The sequence below is a fragment of the Channa argus genome, chromosome 6 (assembly GCF_033026475.1).
Source record: "Channa argus isolate prfri chromosome 6, Channa argus male v1.0, whole genome shotgun sequence".
Taxonomy (NCBI): domain Eukaryota; kingdom Metazoa; phylum Chordata; class Actinopteri; order Anabantiformes; family Channidae; genus Channa; species Channa argus.
The window spans coordinates 7259458-7279990 of NC_090202.1; the positions used below are offsets into that span (position 1 = coordinate 7259458).

Genomic DNA, 20533 nt, shown 5'->3' on the forward strand with positions numbered 1-20533 from the left:
CCAAAAAGCTGATGTGACGCTGCTCTTATTTCCGCTGATAAACAATGGATGAAAACTTGAGCAAAGTGCTGTTGGCGGTGCTTCTTGAGTTACACAAAGTGAACTGCTTCCATGTTTTTGATGCCAGGTTACCAGGTCATGTCACATGTGATTATATTCATTGATTTAATTCCATCGTGGTATTATACAGCGTGAAGCTCAACAAAATATTAATGTTTATTTATCTTCTGTTTGGATTCTCACACATGACACAGTGTGTTTAATTAAATGCAACAAAACACGGCGGTTTGCTGCGTTGTCTGCATGTTAGTATTAGTCGTTACCGTTTATATTTACAAGGATCATAAACGACTAATCTGCAGCTGTGGCTCATAGACCTGCCCACTGGCTGTGGCTCCTTTCTCTTGCTGGCCAGACGATGACGAGCGCGGGTCATAGTTCACCGTGCAACCTCCCAGACCCGGGGAATCACGAAGCATCCCACAAATGTGGGTGGGGTCGCTTTGATGCGCAACCAGACAGTAATGTGCGCTCCACAGCGAAGCCCCAAGTCCATTTAAACTTCAGTAAGAACAAACAGCCTGCAGGAGGTGAGAGAGGGAGGCGTGTGGGCTCTGTTTCCCTTTAGTCTCAGGCAAAGATTGGTGAGACACACACTCAGCAGAGAGTTACATAAGGAGGAATAAGCCTGACTGGACAAAACCTGAAAGGGTACCGGGGTTGAGGGACCGAGTCTACAAGTCGTGAGTAGGACGTTAGTCTGCACGTTTATTCCCGATTTAGAGCTTTTAGGTGCATCCTTTCTAGTCCTAGTAGGCTGTTTATCACTATGGCATGGCCGTGCATTACGCGTGCTTGCTGCATTAACCGCTTTTGGACCGAGCTGGACAAAGGGGACATCGCGGTGCCTTTGGTTTTCACTAAATACTCGGATGTGGCCGACGTACAGCATCTGGCCCATCACCCGCAGCCGAAACAGAAGAGTACCGGTGCCATTGCCATAGAAACCCAGTCCCATCCCGGAGAGCAGGAGGCTGAGAAGGCACCGCCCGCGACGGGTGCCGCAGCGTGCAAAGATGGCTCTACTGCGTCCGTCATGCGCCAAGACTTCAAGGCATGGAGTGTGCGTCCTGAGCCCAGCTGCAAGCCTAGAAACGAGTACCAACCCTCGCCGACTCCGTTCAATAATGAAACTCAGTATCAAAAGGATTACAAGCCCTGGCCTATACCGAAGAAGCACGACCACCCATGGATTCCTAAACCCAGCCCCACCGCAGCCTCCACTACCTCCGGCGGGCCAGAGCGCAGCGGAGGGGCCGCAGAGGCCGAGAGCGGCTTGGAGAAGAGCGAGATCGAGGAGAAAATGCAGGAGAAAGAGTCGAAGGAGGCGATAAAAAGAAGCGCAAAGAGGGAAAAGTCAATGGAGAGACAGACTGAGGAGAAGGCGGAGGGAGAGATGCCTGCAGATGTGAGCGCCGAGCAGAGGAAAGACAGAGCAGCTGCAGACGCTGTCAACAAACAGATTAAGGAGGTGATGTCGACTTCTAGCAGCTACAGGTGAGTGTGCGTGTGGGTGCATGTGTGAATGACACAAGTGTGTTCTCCATATAATTTGATGCCACTGAAAAAATCTGTTTATTATTTTTTTTTTTTGCATTATTTCTGAAGCTGCACTTAAAGATGTATCCCGTTACACAGCATTTCTGAAACACGTCAGACGCAGCCTCTGCACGCTGCCCTGCCCTGTGATACATCATGGGACATTTGGTACTGCTTAGTCTCTAATTACAATCTCCAGTGATGTCCAAAAGAAACATTAAAGGTTGCTTTATTGATTTTTCTTTTGTGCCTTATCCTCCCTGAGAGTACTACCAAAATCAATTCTGCAGCCCATGAATGAGCGGAGCCAGTAAAAGGGTCTGGATGGAATCAGGATTCTTAACATGGTTTCTTTGCACAGGCTCTTCCTCCAAATTAAACTGAGATTGCATGATGCATCCGAGACTCACTGACTTCATCGTCTTTCCGCTGAACTACAAATAATAGAATACAGATTGCACCAGCGCTTTTGTAAAGAGAAACACACATGCAGTAATAACAATTAGTACTAAAAAGCTGACTTACTATGTGATTTACGAGTAAGGGGAAAGAACATTTGTTAGTCGGAAGGCCTCTGTTTTTTGGCCTGGAATTACCTCACTTGTGTCACTTATAGTTACCGACGAGAAATGACCCTTTGTCAAAACAGAATAACAACAGTTCAATACAAACACACACACATACACACACACAATACACACCTCTTAATATCAAGGCACAAGTCTTATATTTAAGTTACTTTGCTTAAGCAGAGTTTCAAATGCTCTAGGTTGCCTTGATTTAACATTTTACAGACTACATCCATGGATGGATTATAACACAGTGGGCTCCTGGGTACCGATATGTAAGAGCCCGCTACCTCTTGTGGTTTTGGTACAGTTGTTTTGCATCTCGTCATTTTGTGTGTCTTAGAGATGGTTAGACGTTTGCATCTTTTATGGATCTCTTCCTGCTCGTTCTACATCTTGTTTGTAGCCATTTTGTATCATTGCCTTTGTCCTGCAGACTCATTCAGTGATGTGGGCCTCACTATAGCAGTCCAGTTCCAGTCTCTCTGACCTGCACGAAATAAATACAGCCATTTCAGGTTTTATAGCTCTTAAAAGGTTCATTTAAAAATCAAAATCACAGCAAATACTATACAGAGAAATTACAAATCCCATTTCTAGAAATTTTGGGATGCTGTGTGAAACGTTAATATAAAGAAAGAAGAAAAAAACAATTGATTCAAAGACAATATTTTAAGTTGAAAGTTTAAATCTGAGGTCAGCAACACATTTTAACAAAGTTGGGACAAAGGCATTGACTTTTCTTTACCTCTTCTTTTAACAACACCGTAAGCATTGTAAGCATTTGGGAAGTGAGAGGACAATTGTTTTCATCCCTAAAGGAAACTTTTTTCATGCTTGATGTAGGATTTTAGCTGCTCAACAGTTCAGGGCTTCCTTTGTCATATTTGTCATTTCAAAATGTGCTAAATGTTTTACACGTTACACAGTTTCCCAACTTTTCTGAAAACAGGTTCCAATAGGTGAATAGAATCGTGTGATATGAGTTGGTTATAAAGCAATAAACAGTAAAGCAGCAGGATTGTTCACCGCCCGGTTCCTGAGCTATTAACAAGAGTCCTTATACATCTTCTTCTTTTCCTTTCGGCTGTTCCCTTTCAGGTGTCACCACAGCGAATCATGTGCCTCCATCTAACCCTGTCATCTGCATCCTCTTCATGTCCTCCCTCACTACATCCATAAATCCCCCCTTTGGTCTTCCTCTAGACCTCCTGCCTGGCAGCTCCAACCTCAGCATCCTTCTACCGATATATTCACAATTTCTTCTCTGAACATGTCCAAACCACCTCAATCTGGCCTCTTTGACTTTATCTCCGAAACATCTAACATGAGCTGTCCCTCTGATGTCCTCATTCCTGATCCTGTCCATCCTCGTCACTCCCAAAGAGAACCTCAACATCTTAAGCTCTGCTACCTCCAGCTCTGCCTCCTGTCTTTTCTTCAGTGGCACTGTCTCTAAGCCGAACAACATCGCTGGTCTCACCACCGTCTTGAACACCTTTCCTTTCATTCTCGCTGAGACTCTTTTATCACACAACACACCTGACACTTTTCTCCACCCGTTCCAAACTGCCTCACTCGCCTCTTCACCTCTTTTCCACACTCTCCGTTGCTACATACAAGTCATAAAAGTCCCTCATCATCAGCATATAACCAGTCCAAATTCAGTACTGTCACATGTATGATTAGTGCTAATATAGAATTAGTTCCTTGTATTAATAAGCTAATATGCCGGTCATAATCATTAACTTGTAGTAATACAGTCACTATAAAAGTCATATTAGTTAGCATGACTGGTTAAAGTGTATGTGTTAATGTTGCATCATACGCATTTCACTTCGGCAGTATGGAAAACATGCAGTGCTCTTCTGGAAAAAAAAACTGGTAACCCCAACCTATACGTTCAACTGAAAAGAAATCATTATTGAACGTTTTACATATTTTTCAAGAAACAAATAAACAACAAAATATTGGGGATTTTGGGCCTTTTTACATAAGTGTCAGAAATTACTTACCAGAATAAATGTGGACAAAAATAAGTCACACAGCTTAAACTTTTATATATGCTTTATCAATTGCTCTTAGGACTGAGTTCAAGGCATATAAGGGTGTAAAACCAGTGAAGGCCATCAAAGCTACAACTCAGTATAAACCCCCTCTGGAGGAAGCAAGTCTGGAAACCAGCTACAGTGCCACGTTCAAGGGGGAGCAGGTGAAACCTCACCCCACTGACAACAAACTTCTGGATCGCAGGAGGATACGCAGCCTGTACAGTGAACCTAGCAAGGAACCTGCCAAGGTGAGAGCAAAAGGTTGATGCACACATAGAGTAAAGTTAGAAATCAGTCAGTTATGTTAGAAATAGTCCAGTCTCGACTTTTTTAGCCCTGCTATATCAGGGGTTTAGTGTTCTGTGGTTAACGCGGTGCTGCATCCACTCAATGGAAGCCCAGCCACATAAATTAAAATTTTTTTTATATACTATCCAAGTCAGGCAATTGGCTAATGGCAGGTGATTTCAAAACTCATAACACACCGTATAACGTGACCTCATATCTTAGATTCAATTGTATTTAACTAAACGTTATGTACAGTATATGGATCATGCCGTGAAAAAAAGCACGAGGCAGATCATTGAATTGTCTTTACTAATATTAAAAGGTTCAGTGTGTCAGTTTCTTGTTTTCGGCTTTGAATATGCAGTAAGTGACTTAATCTCCTAATAAAGTGGGTCTGTATTTGAAGATATTTTTGGCCTTAATTTGAGGTCTATTTCCTTATAATTACCTAATGTATGCAGGACAATGTAGTTTGGTACAAAAAAAAAAGAAAAATTGAAAGTGTTCAATAATAACTTCAGTCAGTTGCCTTGATTTCCACATGAATTTCTATAAAAGAAATGGCTCAATTTAAGGTTTCAGGTTTTTCTCATTTATTTTTTATTGTAAACTTTATTTTTCACTTATAATGTTTTGTGTGTGTTTGTACACAAATTGCAAAATTTCCATTTCTAGGTTATCTGATACCATCGGAATAAAATTCTGAGTGTTGCTCTAGTTCTAGCTTGGCATTTAGGAAACAGTATTTAACCTATAAAAAGAGATATGGTTCTTTTCAAGAGTCTTAGGAGCAACATTGGAAATATCATAGAATTTAAAGGCCCATGAAATAAATCTCTTGCTTAAAAAAGCTCTCATTGTGCATGCTATTCAAAATTAAGTCAATTTTGGTTACTAATTGCTTAATATTGTGTCTATAGTAGTGTTTTCATATGGCCACTCCCTCTCTCATTCTTGTAGGACTTCTCAGAGACTGAGAGCAGCTCTGTTCATAATCTGCTGTAGTCAGGTGTGTTCTCTATTTCTTCTAGATAGCATGGAGGCTTCTATCAGAAGTGTGCATACTGTCCACAAACATACCCACTCTCAGTATGCACTGTGGCCAGTTTGAGACTCAGTCACATCACACAGCAGCAATGATTAATTGCTACGACCTCACGGTTTGCTCACCTATCGGTCTGCACCACCCATGACCTTTTGTAGAGCTTTGTAGATACAGTAACTGACCTTGGAGTGTATAAGAAGACAGATAAATAAATGAATGGAAGATGCTAAAATGCCAAAATGCTATTAATATATAACAGATGATAAACAAATCCTATTAGAAAGGTGTATGACATCAGCAGAGCGCAACAAGACAACATAACTCCGCTTTTTTTTTTTAGAGATATAAACAGATCTTTGCTGTTTAGGGTTCTATTTAGGTGACAGTGGATGGTGCAAATTAAAGTGGAAAAAGTTTTTTCATGTTTGAGCACAATTGGCTCACTGTGAATGTGACTGCATACAAGACATCAGGGACTGATGAACATTTCTTTGCAGATGATGTTGTCATTTTGGCTTTGGTTGTGTAGAAGAAGTTTGCCGATTGGGATAATGCAGATAGATAGAATGAAGATAAATTGTTTTACGTTTATCAACTTCATCTTTTGTTATCAGTAATGTGTATTGAAAAGTAGTAAATAGAGATATAATCGAGACATTTTTGCTATTATAGTATTACAAAGGTGGCTGAGCACTATGGTGCAGAATGAACTGCTTTATCAATTGTTGCAGCTCACAAATGTCACAATTACTACATCCAATGCTAACATATTCATCATAAGCTTCTCTTTGACTGTCTTTGGCAAAAGAATATAGAAGAAATATTGTGCATGCATCTACGCATTTATTGGTCTTTGTAGTACCAGCACTTTATTCACATTAATAGAGCACTTGTATTCACTTACAATCAGAAACATTTAAAACATTTGTCCTCTGTTAAAATATATTTGTATTAAGGTTTTATATTTAGCCAAAATTTTTGCTCCACACCAACTAATTTTTACAAAAAGACTATGTGGGGGCTTTGGCAGAGGTTTGTTTTTGGAAATGCCACAAGCAAAGAGCAGAAAAGAGCCAAGTGTCTTAAGGGCCGATTCATCTCTGCACCAACAAAGTTTTGCAGTTGCTATGGAAAGTTGAACCAACAGTCCTGACAGTCTTGACTCTAGACTTTAGGTTTTGCCACTATTATTAAAGGTTGAATGTTATGAAAATATTTTTATATTATACAGTGGTAGACTAACAATGTGTACTAATATGAAGCTTCTACTTTTAAGGAAAGTGGAAAATTGCACGAATCACTGTTCTATAAAAGGAAAGGCACAAATACACTTGTGTTGTGTTTTTTTCTTTTATCTACATTGCACTAACTAACATATGGTGTCATTTGCCTGTCATTTTGAAAAAATAAGATAAAACATGTAGTGCATGCTAAACTTTATTTGATTAAGGGAATATCATATTATGTGTCTCACTGAGAGCTAGGTGAGAAGTTCAATACCACTTTCATATCTGGAAAGTATGATTCTAGAGCTGGCAAGTAATGATCTTAGCATTAAGACAGAAAAAGAAGTCGCGGCTTTAATTCAATTTTATTTAAAGAGCACAAATTTATGACAGTCATCTCAAGGCACTTTACAATGCAAGATCAAGACGTTACAGAATTTTAGAGAAACCTAACAAACCCCCCTTGAGCAAGCACTAGGCCAAGTTTGAGAGGAAAAAAATGGAAGAAGCTTCCAACAGAGCCAAGCTCGGGGTGGGCAGCCTCCATCAGCTGGGAATAGTGGAGGGTGGAAAAAATAAAGGCGAGCAACAAGCAGGAACAAACAAAACCATAATCAGCACAGTGATGAGAAACGTCCAGGTGCCATCACCAGATATTGCCTGAAACACACAAGCTCCTCTCCATCATACCTAGAAGAATGAAAGTGTCACAAAGAGGAGAAGCACACAGCCTGGATGGTTATTTGCTGGGAAGAAAAAACTGATGGTTAGAAAATGCTGTGATTTTCAGTAAAAGTATAGCAATCTTTTCTGTCCGGTACAAACCCCTCAATGGTCTGAAGTAAGACACTAATTTAGGAAATTGAGATTGGATTCAATGGAAAATCTCTACTTAATCAGACTGCTTGATGTCAGCACGTAGGTTATTCCAGAGGAAAGGGGGGTTATAGGACAATGCCCAGTATCCACCTGACTTCTTTTTAAATCTGAGGGGATCAGGTTTCAGCCATGTAACATAGATGAAAGAGGGCAGACTCTGTGGCATTTTAATGTGTTGTTCAAAGGAGAGAGCCGGGTCAAATGGAACACCAAGATTCAAGCTGGTGTCTCAGTCAACCTTGGCCAACGACCAGAATCTCAGTTTGATCTTAATTTGGGACAAGGAAGTTGTTTGACATCAATTCGTTCATTGTGGAGAAGCAGGAATCCAAATGAGTAATCGGAGAAGGATCATATACAGGAACATACAGCTGGGTATCTGCATAACCAAAGTCATGGAAATTATTTCCATGACTATGTCTAATTACAAAAAGAGAAGAGGGCCAAAAAACCTGTCCTGAGTTATCAAGTTTTCACATCAGAAAATGCTGATGTAAGATGATTATAAGAAATTATTCTTTCCGATAAGTAGGATTTTAGCCAGGCAAGGGCCAGTTGTGACAGAGTAGACCCAAGTCAAAGGCCTGTCATAAAATAAAGAGTTTATTCCACAAGGTATGGGAAAAGGCTAACTAAAAATCCTCCATGAGGGAGAACAGAACCAATATGAACTAAAGACGAGACTACAAGACAAGCAAACACAATGGTGCAGAGCCAGAGTTACATTCTCCTCCACAGTTAGGAGAATGTGAGAAGATAAACAAGAATCATGGTGAGAAATTAACATGAGCAAAACAATAAGGGAAAACTAAACAGGGACCAAGCAGATGGAATTGGAAGAACTAAATATGAGCAGGTGTATCAGAAGACATGAAGGAAATAAGACAAGCTGGACCTAACCTACAAAGTACCAAAGTGTGAACATAAGGACATAACCAGGACTGAGTATAAAATGAACAAAGAAAGCGCATATACAGAAAAAGACTAGAAATGCGGATTGACGATAACTAAACAGTGTGTATATTAAGGAACAGTGTGTACATATGGAAAACTTACAGGGTACATATGGGAGCACAGGTAAATAATATATCAGAGGTGCGCACACGTATGTCTGAACAGGTACTTGGATAATAACTACCAGAGGGAAAAAACATTGACCAAAACAACAAGAAAATGAGTCGGGAGAATCTGAGTCAGGGAGAAGAGGGATGCTCAGGTTGGATAACAGTAACAAGGTTCTGGCAAAGTGAATCTGGCTGGAGGTTTAAATAGACTGGGGTACAGGCGACAACAATTACAACTATGTACAATGGGGAAAGTGGGGAAGAGTGGTCTGTGATCTTTAGGTTAAGATGTAATCACCACCTTAGAGTAGGTGGTGATTACATTTAAGATTAGGTCTAAAATTTAGTTTTGGTAGATCCAGCATAATGCTCGGGTGGTTCTGTAAAGAAGGAGTAAGACAAGGAGCTGGTTCTTCGCCTGATATCGTCAATTGAACGGCAGAAATAGTCGAGAAAATCTTGAGCTCCAAATGGTGAGGACGTCTTTTTTTTAGTATGTCTAGCAGAGGTGTCAAAAACAAATCCAGGAGCTTCATTGGTTTTGACAGGCTCCTGCAGGTCTCTATAAGTTCACGTCTCTTAAGTGAACAGACTTGTGGACCTCCTTAACCATCTAATGTGTTTATGCTTCCCGATAATAAATAGTCCAGGACATGTGTCATGGTTGACAAATCCAGGTTAGATGTTTCCCCGTTTCCAGACTTTGTGCTCAAGTGTAGGCTAATTGGCTGCCAGCTTGAGCATCATATTATAGCTACACATGAGAGTGGTATTAATCTTCATATCAAACCCTCAGCAAGAAAGCCAATAAGGCTGTGTGCATGTTTTCCAAAATGTCGTGAATCTATTAACTAAGATATATTCTGGTTTTTGTGCCTCTCTTCTGTTTCAGGTGGACAAACCTGTGTCTCGCACCAAACCAAAAAAGACACCGACAACAACAACAGTGAAGATGGCGAAAAAAGCAAAAGAGAAGCAGATTGCTAGTTCCCAGTCAGCCAAGAAAAAACCTTCTTTGGTCGCCCCCGAACCCAAACCAGAGGGAGCTGTCACAAAGAAGAGCAAAGAGATCAGCAATAGACTGACTGAAGCAAAGCACTAAAAGTTCAGCTGCTACGCTTCTGTGTGTGTGTGTGTGTGTGTGTGTGTGATCAAAAGGCTGCGGTTACGAATTAGGCAAATCTCCTTCCCTTTGCTTTATTTCCTTACCTGTTGATTTCCTGTCACGCCACTCATCTTTGACTGAGCACTGATGTTGAGCTTCTAGAATAATGCAATTAATTTCACTGTAAACTGTGCGTGTGCGATGTGAGCGCGTGGAATTATGTGACTGCTTGTGTCTTGGTGCACAGAACCCCGTTACATTATCGTGTGCATGATTTGCACATTATTTATATGAGTTCAGTTTCACATCCAACTATAGAAAATAGCCATCTCTACACATGTAGTGTGTGTATGAAAGGGCATTTCTACCTTTGTCTGAATGGATGAAAATTGAGTCCACATTAAAAGGATTGTAGTAAATGTCAAAGGGATACTTTGCCTCTGAGCCTACAAAATCAGTTTTATGCTTGTGTTTCCTAGTTACAGTGCCTCTGCTGTATGGTCCTGGTTTTCATTTCATTGTTCTGGATGATATCTGGTTTCATCCATTTTGTTGCTAAGAAACCAAATGAACTGTAATATAATTGCTAAAGCTTGCATGCGAGACCCCATTTTTGGTTGAGTTGCAACATTTTAGCAGACTATACTGTATGTCGGAGTCACATTTTTAGCTTGTAAATTGAGCCAGTGAAGATAAATGTATAGGGGCAAGTCAAATATAATGCATGCGTAGTGATAGATTCTGGTCACAACAAAAGGTACATACAGTAAGTAAAACATAGTGTAGCGGCTGTTTAAGCTATAAAAGAAACACACCAGCATTATGGTTTCATCCACAGACATATTTCTTTCAATCTGACGTTATCCACCCCGTAAATCTAATAGGAGCACTGCAGTTTGAAAAAGAAAAAAAAAAAAGTAATATATTGTGGCATTGTTACCCCGATCCTTTCGTCTGAGCTCTGACACTGATTGTGCTAAATAAGAAAAAAAAGAAATGCTGCATATAGGCCTCAAAATTGTATTTACTCAATCATTTCACTCTGAATGAGATGATCTCTCAAAGGACAAGAAATGAGCCAGGACTCGAAGTTCAGCTCCTGAAAATGCTGCTGTCTGAATATGCGCAAATCACATCTATTCATTGTGAGTGTGACACGAGGTGTTTTTACTAAAAACAACTTCACAGCCTTTCTCCTTCTGGTTGTAAACACGTAGACTCTACCGTGACCTCCTTCGTGGCCTACGTGGCTGCTGTGTGTGAGGGGGGTCCTGTGGAGCACTAGCCACTGTGAGTCTGCTTCCGGTTTTAGCTTCTGTGTCTTTGTGTGTGAGTGAGAGAGGAGTTTGTGTCCGACCTCTACAGCCCCGCTGCCTGCTAGCATCGAGTCTGACCTGACCACTACAAGTGCTGCTATGCACTCCAACACCCTGGTGCTATAACTGTCATCGTACTGTATACGCTGTCTGGTTTGGAATGCGCGTGGTCTCAGGCCACACAGTGAAATGATGATATGACCGCTGCAGACATGTTGTGATTTTGTGCTTGTATTCTCAGCTTGCTCTGAATCAACTCCGATTAAAATGATGATACAGAACCCTGTCTGGAGAATTACTGCATATTTTATGTTATATATTTTCAGAATTGAATGACAATATTCTGCCTTCACTCTTGCTAAATTTCTGTTTGAGTTACAGTACTTTTTGCAAAACTTGCTGTTGCCTATTAATAAAGTTATAGTAATAGTCTTTTGTATTTGATGCAGCAGCATTTGAATTATTCAAGTTTTAAAGAATTTTATTGGTCCCATATGGAAATTGAGTAATGATGCAGTGTTAATGGTGCAGTATTAGCGTTTTACCACAAAGATATTCTTCACATTCTATGTATTTTTATTAGAAAAAATCAAGGTCAAATTATATGCGATGACAGCAAACTATATTGAGAAATAACCCTAAATTAAGCTACAAAGCTACTATTCCCCACGTGTACTGTACATGTGCTTTAATAAGCTGTTACAATGTTGCTGAAATAATTTTCATCTTTAAACCTTTATATGGTTATAGAACTGAAGCATTCACTTATTGTTATTTGCAGCACTAAATTACCACAGTGCAAACTGACTGCTGATAACAAAGCTACTATGCTTAAAAAGATTTCAAGGTGTACAAGTACACGTTCACAGTAGTGTTACTGCTGTTTCATTTTTGTGTTCATTAAAATGTTATATCATCAAACATACTCACATAATTTAATTTTTTTAACTTTCATCACTGTTGGTTTAATTATATATCTGATTTCCTAGAACACTTCAAAAGCCCAAACTAAACACAGCGTGTGTTTAAAATAACAGGCATGTTGTGCACAGCAGATGATTTCATCCTAAACTCTACAAACATTAAAAGCCTTTTAAAGTGTGAGCTTTTATAGGATATTGCCAGTCAGTGTTTCCTGTCCGTTTTTGTACAATGAAAGGATCAAATAAGAGACACAAAACTGCCTCATCTTACAATAGAAATTTGGTCTTTAGTGAAACAAATCTAAAATGTAAAATGGAAATATTATTTGTTATTTTCTTTCAACTTTGGGGGATGTTGGCAGTCATTTTCCTGTGAATCAGTCATCCTGACATAAAACCGCATGAATAATTCAGTTGTTATGGGCCCTTATGTTTGCAGAGCGGCATGAAATATTGAATAAGAGATCAGGGATGGCATAGGAACTGCCTAATCTCTGTCCTCCTTCTAAAAGACTTGTCTGGCTGGTTACATTATTATCTACATATTGTATGTAGCTTAATGTGTAGATAGACCTGTTTCACTGTGTATAAAATATACAACAGTACATTATTTTGGTGCCCACTTTTTTATTGCTAAAACACTCCCAGTGACGGTGCTTTAAGAAAAAAACGTGACTGCAGGCACTAAACTGTTTATATGAAAATAGCATGTAGCCATAAAATGTCAGTGTGGACTAAATGTTTAGCATAGAATAAAACCACAGGTTGGGGTCCCCAGCTTGAGTCTGTATTACTGATTCACTGTGAACACATGAAGAGTTGATATCACTGTACAGTACTGTGTGACTTTATGTGTGTTGTATTAATTTCACATTTAAATTTTCTGTTGGTGTGAGCGTGAATGGTTGTCTCTCTGTGTTAGACAGGGTGCACCACGCCTCTTTCTGTATGACAGCTGGCTCCAGCTCCCCTGTGACTCTAAACAGGATAATCGGTTACAGATAATGGATGGATGAATTAACTTAACATTAGGACACATTCACCCTCATCAAAATACCGGATATCCTGGACGTGCACACTGTGATGCTGACAGTCAGTAAATTGTGACCTCTAGTGGATCTTTTACATTCTCACAGCAACATGTGAACCTGAGGAAAAAGAAACTATAAAGGTGTTCCAAGGGTTGATGGATATGCAGTTCATTCATCCATCCATTAACTGTAACCAATTATCCTGTTAGGGTCATGTGGAGGTTTGAGAATATCCCAGCTGTCATTGGGCGAGAGGTGGACAGGCAGGATGGGTATGTAGTTCAACCAGGCATAAATTACTTCCATAGCTGCTTGAGTTACATTTAAACATGGGATTTTAAATAAGTGGATGCAACAATGTTGTAAAATTGAATGAATTTGTTTTGGTTTTGCATTTAGAAAAAAACATTTATAAATCAGAACAGTAAACCAAAGGATAGAATTAATAGATTAAATCAGGTAATGAGACTTGAATCGGGGCGAGTTGCTCCAGGTGAGTGTAGGCCTCCCCCATTGGTGTGTGAGTGTGTGTGTGATTGTGAGTGCGAATGTGGGAATGAGAAGCAGTGTAAAGTGCTTTAGTTCAATTTGACAAGGTTTAATTTGACTACTAAATACAGACATTGGAAAAATCAAATATTCACTTCACCATTCACCATTGTGTGTGTCATAATAAAAGCAATGTGGGCCACTGCTCAGGAGGCCCGGGACCCACCGGTGCTCCCTCCCTAACTTCTCTCCATATGAGATCAACTAATTGCAGCAGGGACCCCAACAACAAAATTTGCCCTTAAACTGCCCTTAACCTGACAAATGGTGCAGATTTGTATTGGAGTTTGACTCCGGTACAGTAGGTGGTGCTGTGCTCGGCACAGCTTCCGCTTTGAGGCGCCCACAGGAGGAAATAAACAAACCCAGACAAGCTCAGAGGAGGGAAGAGCAGGCGAGCTCAGTGTGCAGGGCTGCTCGCAAGCAACATTTCTATGTATATTAGCAGGCGGAAAAGTTTGCATGTGTATACGAATTCCCGATCAGAAGCAGGATCACTGCTCGTCAGGTTCTGAACATCAGCGGACAGACTGTAAACGTTAGCGCTAACAGGAACTCTTCTATGAACACAACATACTAGCTGTCACGCAGTTATCTAAGCTACTTAACGGTACTGGTTTCGTAAAGAAATTAAAAAAATGCAGGTTTAAAAAAACAGAAACATACGCCTTTTTCAGAGAACTTGAGATAACGTCGCTTAAACCCTTTTTGTAAGTTGACTGAGATGTGTTCCTATAACTGAAGCTAACCTAGCATCACATGGTAAAGTTGGGGCTTTGATTATGACGCACACAGTTTAGAGTTATCTGCTGTCTGTCCCTGGTGGGTGGGGGGGCTTTTGTGTTTAGGTGGTCAGGAGTAAGTGTGTGCAGCAGCGGAGCACACAGTGCCGATCACCATCATGATGACAATTAAGAGACTGGACAATTTTGAGGTGGTGTGTGAGTGGGCTTCATGCAACTTCAGAGGCCGCACCATGGAGGAGCTGAGCGACCATATGTCCCTACATTTAAAGGATTACCTGGGAGACAACGATGCTCTGGAAGAGCTGGGTAAGTGAGGAGGATGCTATAACATGTGAGGAACGTCAAGAGGTCAGTTGTAGAGCTGAGCCATTGTTTCAGTTTAATCAGTGCTTGGTAGTAATGTGTCTTTGTAACCAGCCAGGGCTCTTTTGCGTGTTTCCACTCATTCTTTGGCAGACAAAGTGTGAAATAGTTTGATGTTACATCACATCTTCTTCTGTAAGATCTATCCTGAGATGTACATAGATCACGGTGGGGCTGTTTCAAAGGGTTTAGCTAGAAAGGCTGATTCTAGAAGTAGTTATTACTGGACTTTGTCGACTGATTTGGAGCATCGTCCTGTTGTCAAAGCCAGTCGCTTTTCATTTTCCTTTTATTTGACTGACTGCAGCACATTGGCCTTCATAATTTGCTGATATTTAATGAAATCTGTTCCTTCCTTTTGTCATACTATGTTGTTAGTCTATATTAGACTGCATTAGTGTTAACTTGGTATAGATTCCAACTGACTCCAACTGTATCAGTAATAAAATCAAATCTATTTAAATGCACAAGATTTGTGTTTACCTGTACTTACAGCTGATCCTGAAACTTTTTTCTAACATTTTTTTCTAACCCATACCTGTGTTATCTAACCTAAGCTAAACACTTAAAGCATAACTTGGATAATCTTCTAAATTAATCATATTCTCCACAATCACCATACAGTTACTAAAAACCAAGACTCAATCTTCTCTGCTCACATTTACTTAATTGTCAGACTGCAGCCTAGATTTTTTTCATTTATTTCTACAATAGACCTTCGTTATCGTTAAACAAAACAATTAAAAACACAGGGAGACACATTTGGAGCCGTAAATGACCCGCATGCGTGGGTCAGGGGCTGCAATACAAGGACGCGCCGAATCCGAGCATACAGTGCGACTTTTGCTAAAAATCGTCAGATCGCCTGGTAAGGAATAAAGAAATATGTCATTCAGTGAAGTGGTCTGTCAGGCTGATTTTTGAATAAGAACAAAATCTATGCCATCCACGAACAAGCAAGTCCAGGCTGCAGGCTGACAACCAATCAAATCTTAGTATAGAAGATTCAGTGTTGACTTTAGCATTTGTGTGGACAATAAAGTTAACTTAGAATGTGACCGAATTTATCATTTAACCATAAAGGCAGGATTACAGGACTTGATAAAGGGAAGACAGACTTTGACACGACCATAGCCTCATCATTTAGTTTGACATATTTGTAGCCTTGTGTAGCATTGTATTATTCTTCACTATTCCCACATGTCCTACATGGCATTTTTTGTACTTCCTTATTCTTCCTCATCTGCAACTATGACACCAGCTCTAATATCTCCTGTCAGTACCATGTACCAATGTTACATTGTACGTAAGTATTGTTTGTTTGGAATTAATCCACATGACAGTCACAAGTTCATGCTATTTACTTCATACATAGTTTTATATCTGATTTCAGTGTTAGCCCTTTAGGTTTTATCCCAAAACTCGTGCTTCCCTTGCAGTAAGTGCTCCTTTCTGTCTCTTTGTTCAGACGAGTATGCTTGCCTCTGGAATGGATGTGAATTTTTGTCCATGGGTAGCCCTACAGAGCTTGAGGTCCATGCTTATTTCCACAACTACCACGGCAAGCTAAAGTTTGTCGGGTCACAGCTACTGAAGTCCCGTCCTGATCTGCCTGGCTGCAACCAGGGCTTACACAGCAACAACCTGGTTCCTGAAGGATCAGATGGATACGTTTGCCAGTGGGAGCATTGCGATGTAGGTGTTTTTAGTTTTGCTCAAAAAAATATTGAAAGTACAGTTTCTGTGTGTGCATCTATGTCTATCGATCGATCGATCTATACAATTAATGAACTATTCTTCTGCAGAGTACATTTAACAATCCTGAGTGGTTCTACCGACATGTGGACAATCATGTTGAAAGTGCTGAGCCACAGTCTCTTTCACAACAACAACAACAGCAGTCTCTCTTCTGCCATTGGTCAGGTATGACTTAATAAAAGGCCCCTAATAAGATGTTCCTGTTGTTGTCTTACCACACGTGATGACATCGCAAAACATGATGTGTGTTCATGTCTTTGTTATAGGCTGTGATGCCTTCTTCAAGATCCGATACCGTCTGAGAGAACACATGCGGAGCCACACTCAGGAGAGGCTTGTAGCCTGTCCTACGTGCGGAAGCATGTTCTCCAGCAACACAAAGCTGTTTGACCACCTCCACAGGCAAGCCGAGCCAGTAGGTGAGATGGACACCCACGTCTATGTACTGTAACCATTTTTAAAAAAAAAAATGTATTGCATCAATACTAACTTTCTTTACGTATCCTCAATTAAACAGAATCACTGGTGTGTGAACATTGTGGCAAAGCCTTTTCCAGTGAGAGGCTTTTGAGGGATCACGTTCGTCAACATGGTAATTACTTTTAATATTGAATATTAGTTGCAGTTATTAGTTCTGAACAGTTCTAAACTTTGTGACAGTGGGCCAGTTTTTGTAGAGGATAACATAAATATCAATACACTGGTGATTTGTGACGTCCCACCATGGAGTTTAGTACCATTTATGCTCATCCTCTGATTCAAATGTACTCCTCCAGAATGCCTCCAAATGACATCATCGGACATTATCTATCTGACTTTTTCAGATAGAAGAGGTGTTTTAATACATTGAAGGCAGATAGATTCCTGAATGTACAACCAATGGGAGAAAGTTAAAAATAGCTGAAGTTGTCATTTAAGATCTGGTATAAACCGTTTAAGATGCTTTAAAATTGCATACTGCACCAGTTCTGGTGACTGTTCTGTTTCACAAATTATTGAAAATGTCCTCCTTTGTTATTGAATAGCATTTTAGAAAATATACCAAATGCGGTTCTCTGGTAATGATGTCTGATGCCTCAGTCTGTTGTCGTCAGGAGTCATATTTAGTTTTTGTGTTCTTTTAATTTCCTTCCAGTGAATCAGGTGAAATGTCCCTTCTGTGACATGACCTGCACCACTTTGGCAGCTCTGAAGATCCACATCCGGTTCCGCCACTGTGATGAGCGGCCCTTCCCATGTGACTTCTGTGACAAAAGGTAGAACCGCTGAATGGATGTCCACCTTACTGCAGCTGTACTGTGTCACATTGTACACAACCCTGTAAATCGTGTTGTGCTGTTTCAGTAAAACATTCATCTTCTAAAGTGCTGTAAATATTGTCATCTATATTGGTTTGTAAGTAAACTCTATTTGCTTAGTGAGTGTAGTTTTTTTTTTTTTTTTCAAAATAAGGGTAAAATGATGTACAGAACTAGATGACACAACATTAGGATACTTTAAACCAGTTTTCTTACACTTTCTATTGAAAATAAAAAATAAAGGAAAACCTTTTCCTACACATCAGAACGCTACAGGACCCACATGTTAACTAGAATGAGTTAGTACTGTTGTCAGTCTTGATGTGCTTGTGATTTCCATTTCTATATGTGTTTTTTTTTACAGATTTAAGAACCAGCGTGATCTACAAAAGCACACTGAGGTTCACAACGAGGGCACGGTGTATCACTGTACAGTAGAGGGTTGTGATTATTCCTGTCACACATTCCAGACCATGAGCCACCACTTCAAGAGAGTGCACGAGGTTTGTTAGCACCAATATGAAACACTGAAGTCCTGCAGTCATTCAGTGAGGATGATGCACTGTTATTTACATGACTTTACCCAACAGGATGGAGGGATGTCCAAATATAAATGCCATATCTGTGATAAGGTCTTCTCCTGGTGTTACACACTCACCCTTCACCTTCGCAAAAAGCATGAACTGAAATGGCCCTCTGGACATTCACGCTTCAGGTAAGTTAGCTCGTCCAATTAGCACAGTTCATTACCATGTCAGTTTTTCCCAGAATAACTAATTACAGAAGTGAGAGTTCTTCACACATGCTAAATCAATCCTAAATTAATCCTTTAATGATATTTATTTCATTTTAGTTTTATTTATATAACCACACATCAACTGAAAGACAAAGTAATCTCAAGGCACTTAACAATGTGAGTTCAAGACCTTAGAGAATTATCAGGAAACCCAAAAACATTTCCCCTAAAGGACACCTTCACTGATTTTGAACTTGCTTCTTTTGGTTCTAGTTTGCGTAGTACATTTACAAAAATGCCATTAAACTTCCCAATGACTGCCCTATATCAAAATATCTCTACTTTTAGCTGAAAAATGCCTACATATGACATCACTTGGGGGAACCCTCAGTTCAGATTCAGGTCATCTTGTTGCTGACAGTATGAAGGTTTTAATCATGGTCACTCTGCTTTTCGAGAGCTCCCCCATCATCTCAACTCCTAAAGATGGAAAAACTCCTCCAGGTGATGTCATCTGGAGGAGATTTTCATCTAGAAGCAGAGAAAAAGGTTAATATAGGGAAGTCAGAGGAATGTTTAAAAGCATTAATGTGCATTTACACCCTAAACTAAAGCCATAGAGAGCAAGTTGGAAAGTTGGTCCTTTAAGCTCCTTCTGTCGCCTGTCCGAAGGGAGCTTGGAGTGGACTTGCTGATCCTTCGTGTTAAAAGGAGTGCATGAATGCTTAGAATGCTAGTAAGAAAGTTTTTGGGCTTTTTCGTTTGGATTAAAACATCTGATGTCAGCGCAGATTATTCCAGATCCTTCAGGTGTGGAACAGGTACTTACAAGGTATGTGATAAAATAAAACTAATGTTTTCTCCACAGATACAGAAAGGATGAGGATGGCTTCCTAAAAGTAAACATGGTGAGGTTTGAGACTGTGGAAGTGACCAAAGAAATCATGAAGAACATGGCCAAGAAGCCTCAGAGCCTTCGGAAAACTCCCAAATCCGGCAGTCGGAACAAGAGGGCGGCAGTCATGCCTGAGAGCGGCCGAAGCTCTCCTGCTGGATCCTCCTCACCTTCCTCCTCCTCCTCCTCTTCATACTCCTCAGAGTATTCCGGAGGCGATGACGTTTCCTCTCAGCCCAGCCCCAGAGGTAGTGACTCTCCTGTGTACTGTGTGATGAGCACCATCCCCCACATCGAGGACGAGCCAGGAGGATTGTCGCAGGAGGACTGTGAAGGTAGTGGGACGTCCGGAGCTGTCCAGGCCCTGACGGAGGTTGCCAGGGGACTTGGCATGGATGTCGTTTGATGTCACAAATGTCCAGTGTTGCCTCTCATCTAACTGTTATGCAATAAAATGTATTGGTTTTGGTGTATTTTGCTGTAAAGCTGGAGACACCACTGGAACAATTTTTTTCTAGCCAGTGCTTCTACATAGTCTTCAATATTTGTTGTGATGGTACAGTGAGACCTTTACAATTGGTTTGGAGGACCACACTTTCACTGGCTTTCATGAACTCTAATGCCTCAGTTTTGCCTCGTGAACTCTGGCTTTTATGACATTGGCTGTTAAGCGTCGGTCAGTGTTTACGACAAAAAGACAAGTTAAAAATACCGTAAAGCTACTTATATGACATGCTCTTCTCTACATACCATGATGTGATGTAGGTGATATTTCCATGGTGTTTCCTCACAGACGATTACAGAGGTCATTATTTTTATTGCAGCCCCAGAATGTTGCTTAATTTTGTTTAAGCACATTTTAAATACAATTTCTATGTAGAACCTTTTCATGTGGTTTTATTTAGCAGTGTTGATTGATCAGTCCTCACTAAAATGTCTCACCAGCATCATTTTTTCATCAGCATCGTTTGCTTTTAGGACGTCATTTGTATTTTCATGGTATTGACACATGTAATGTAAATGTGTGATGCCCTTATGGGTTTGTTCTTTTGTCTTTGTTTTTTTGTGTTTGTTTTTTAGATAGACCCAGGG

General features: G+C 40.3%; 2 protein-coding genes across 5 annotated transcripts; both read left to right on the forward strand.

Moving 5' to 3' along the window:
- Positions 1-435: 435 nt before the first annotated feature.
- map6b (microtubule-associated protein 6b) lies at positions 436-11423 on the forward strand. 2 transcript variants are annotated; one of them, XM_067507879.1, is made up of 4 exons: positions 436-1557; positions 4254-4467; positions 5468-5516; positions 9614-9749. In XM_067507879.1, the coding sequence occupies exons 1-3, from the start codon at positions 830-832 to the stop codon at positions 5510-5512; spliced, it is 987 nt and encodes a 328-aa protein (XP_067363980.1). In that variant the 5' UTR covers positions 436-829; the 3' UTR covers positions 5513-5516; positions 9614-9749. The 2 variants fall into 2 exon arrangements, with proteins under 2 accessions (XP_067363980.1, XP_067363979.1); XM_067507878.1 differs by lacking the exon at positions 5468-5516 and having other exon boundaries at positions 446-1557; positions 9614-11423.
- A 2565-nt stretch (positions 11424-13988) lies between these two features.
- zgc:112083 (uncharacterized protein LOC550461 homolog) lies at positions 13989-20327 on the forward strand. Of its 3 annotated transcripts, XM_067507874.1 has the most exons (10): positions 13989-14355; positions 14494-14697; positions 16223-16449; positions 16560-16677; positions 16779-16931; positions 17030-17104; positions 17648-17768; positions 18175-18313; positions 18401-18525; positions 19415-20327. In XM_067507874.1, exons 2-10 carry the CDS (start codon positions 14547-14549, stop codon positions 19845-19847), a joined length of 1542 nt encoding a protein of 513 aa, XP_067363975.1. In that variant the 5' UTR covers positions 13989-14355; positions 14494-14546; the 3' UTR covers positions 19848-20327. The 3 variants fall into 3 exon arrangements, with proteins under 3 accessions (XP_067363975.1, XP_067363976.1, XP_067363977.1); XM_067507875.1 differs by lacking the exon at positions 13989-14355 and having other exon boundaries at positions 14555-16060; XM_067507876.1 differs by lacking the exon at positions 13989-14355 and having other exon boundaries at positions 14555-14739.
- The last annotated feature ends 206 nt before the right edge of the window (positions 20328-20533 follow it).

Bases quoted from the DNA above. Each gene is read 5' to 3' on its own strand.
- zgc:112083 (XM_067507874.1), top strand. From the start codon at position 14,547: ATGATGACAATTAAGAGACTGGACAATTTTGAGGTGGTGTGTGAGTGG. The intron at 16,678-16,778 runs GTATGACTTAAT...TCTTTGTTATAG, and splicing joins TCTCTTCTGCCATTGGTCAG to GCTGTGATGCCTTCTTCAAG. The intron at 18,314-18,400 runs GTTTGTTAGCAC...TTTACCCAACAG, and splicing joins ACTTCAAGAGAGTGCACGAG to GATGGAGGGATGTCCAAATA.
- map6b (XM_067507878.1), top strand. From the start codon at position 830: ATGGCATGGCCGTGCATTACGCGTGCTTGCTGCATTAACCGCTTTTGG. The intron at 1,558-4,253 runs GTGAGTGTGCGT...AATTGCTCTTAG, and splicing joins TCGACTTCTAGCAGCTACAG to GACTGAGTTCAAGGCATATA. The intron at 4,468-9,613 runs GTGAGAGCAAAA...CTTCTGTTTCAG, and splicing joins CTAGCAAGGAACCTGCCAAG to GTGGACAAACCTGTGTCTCG.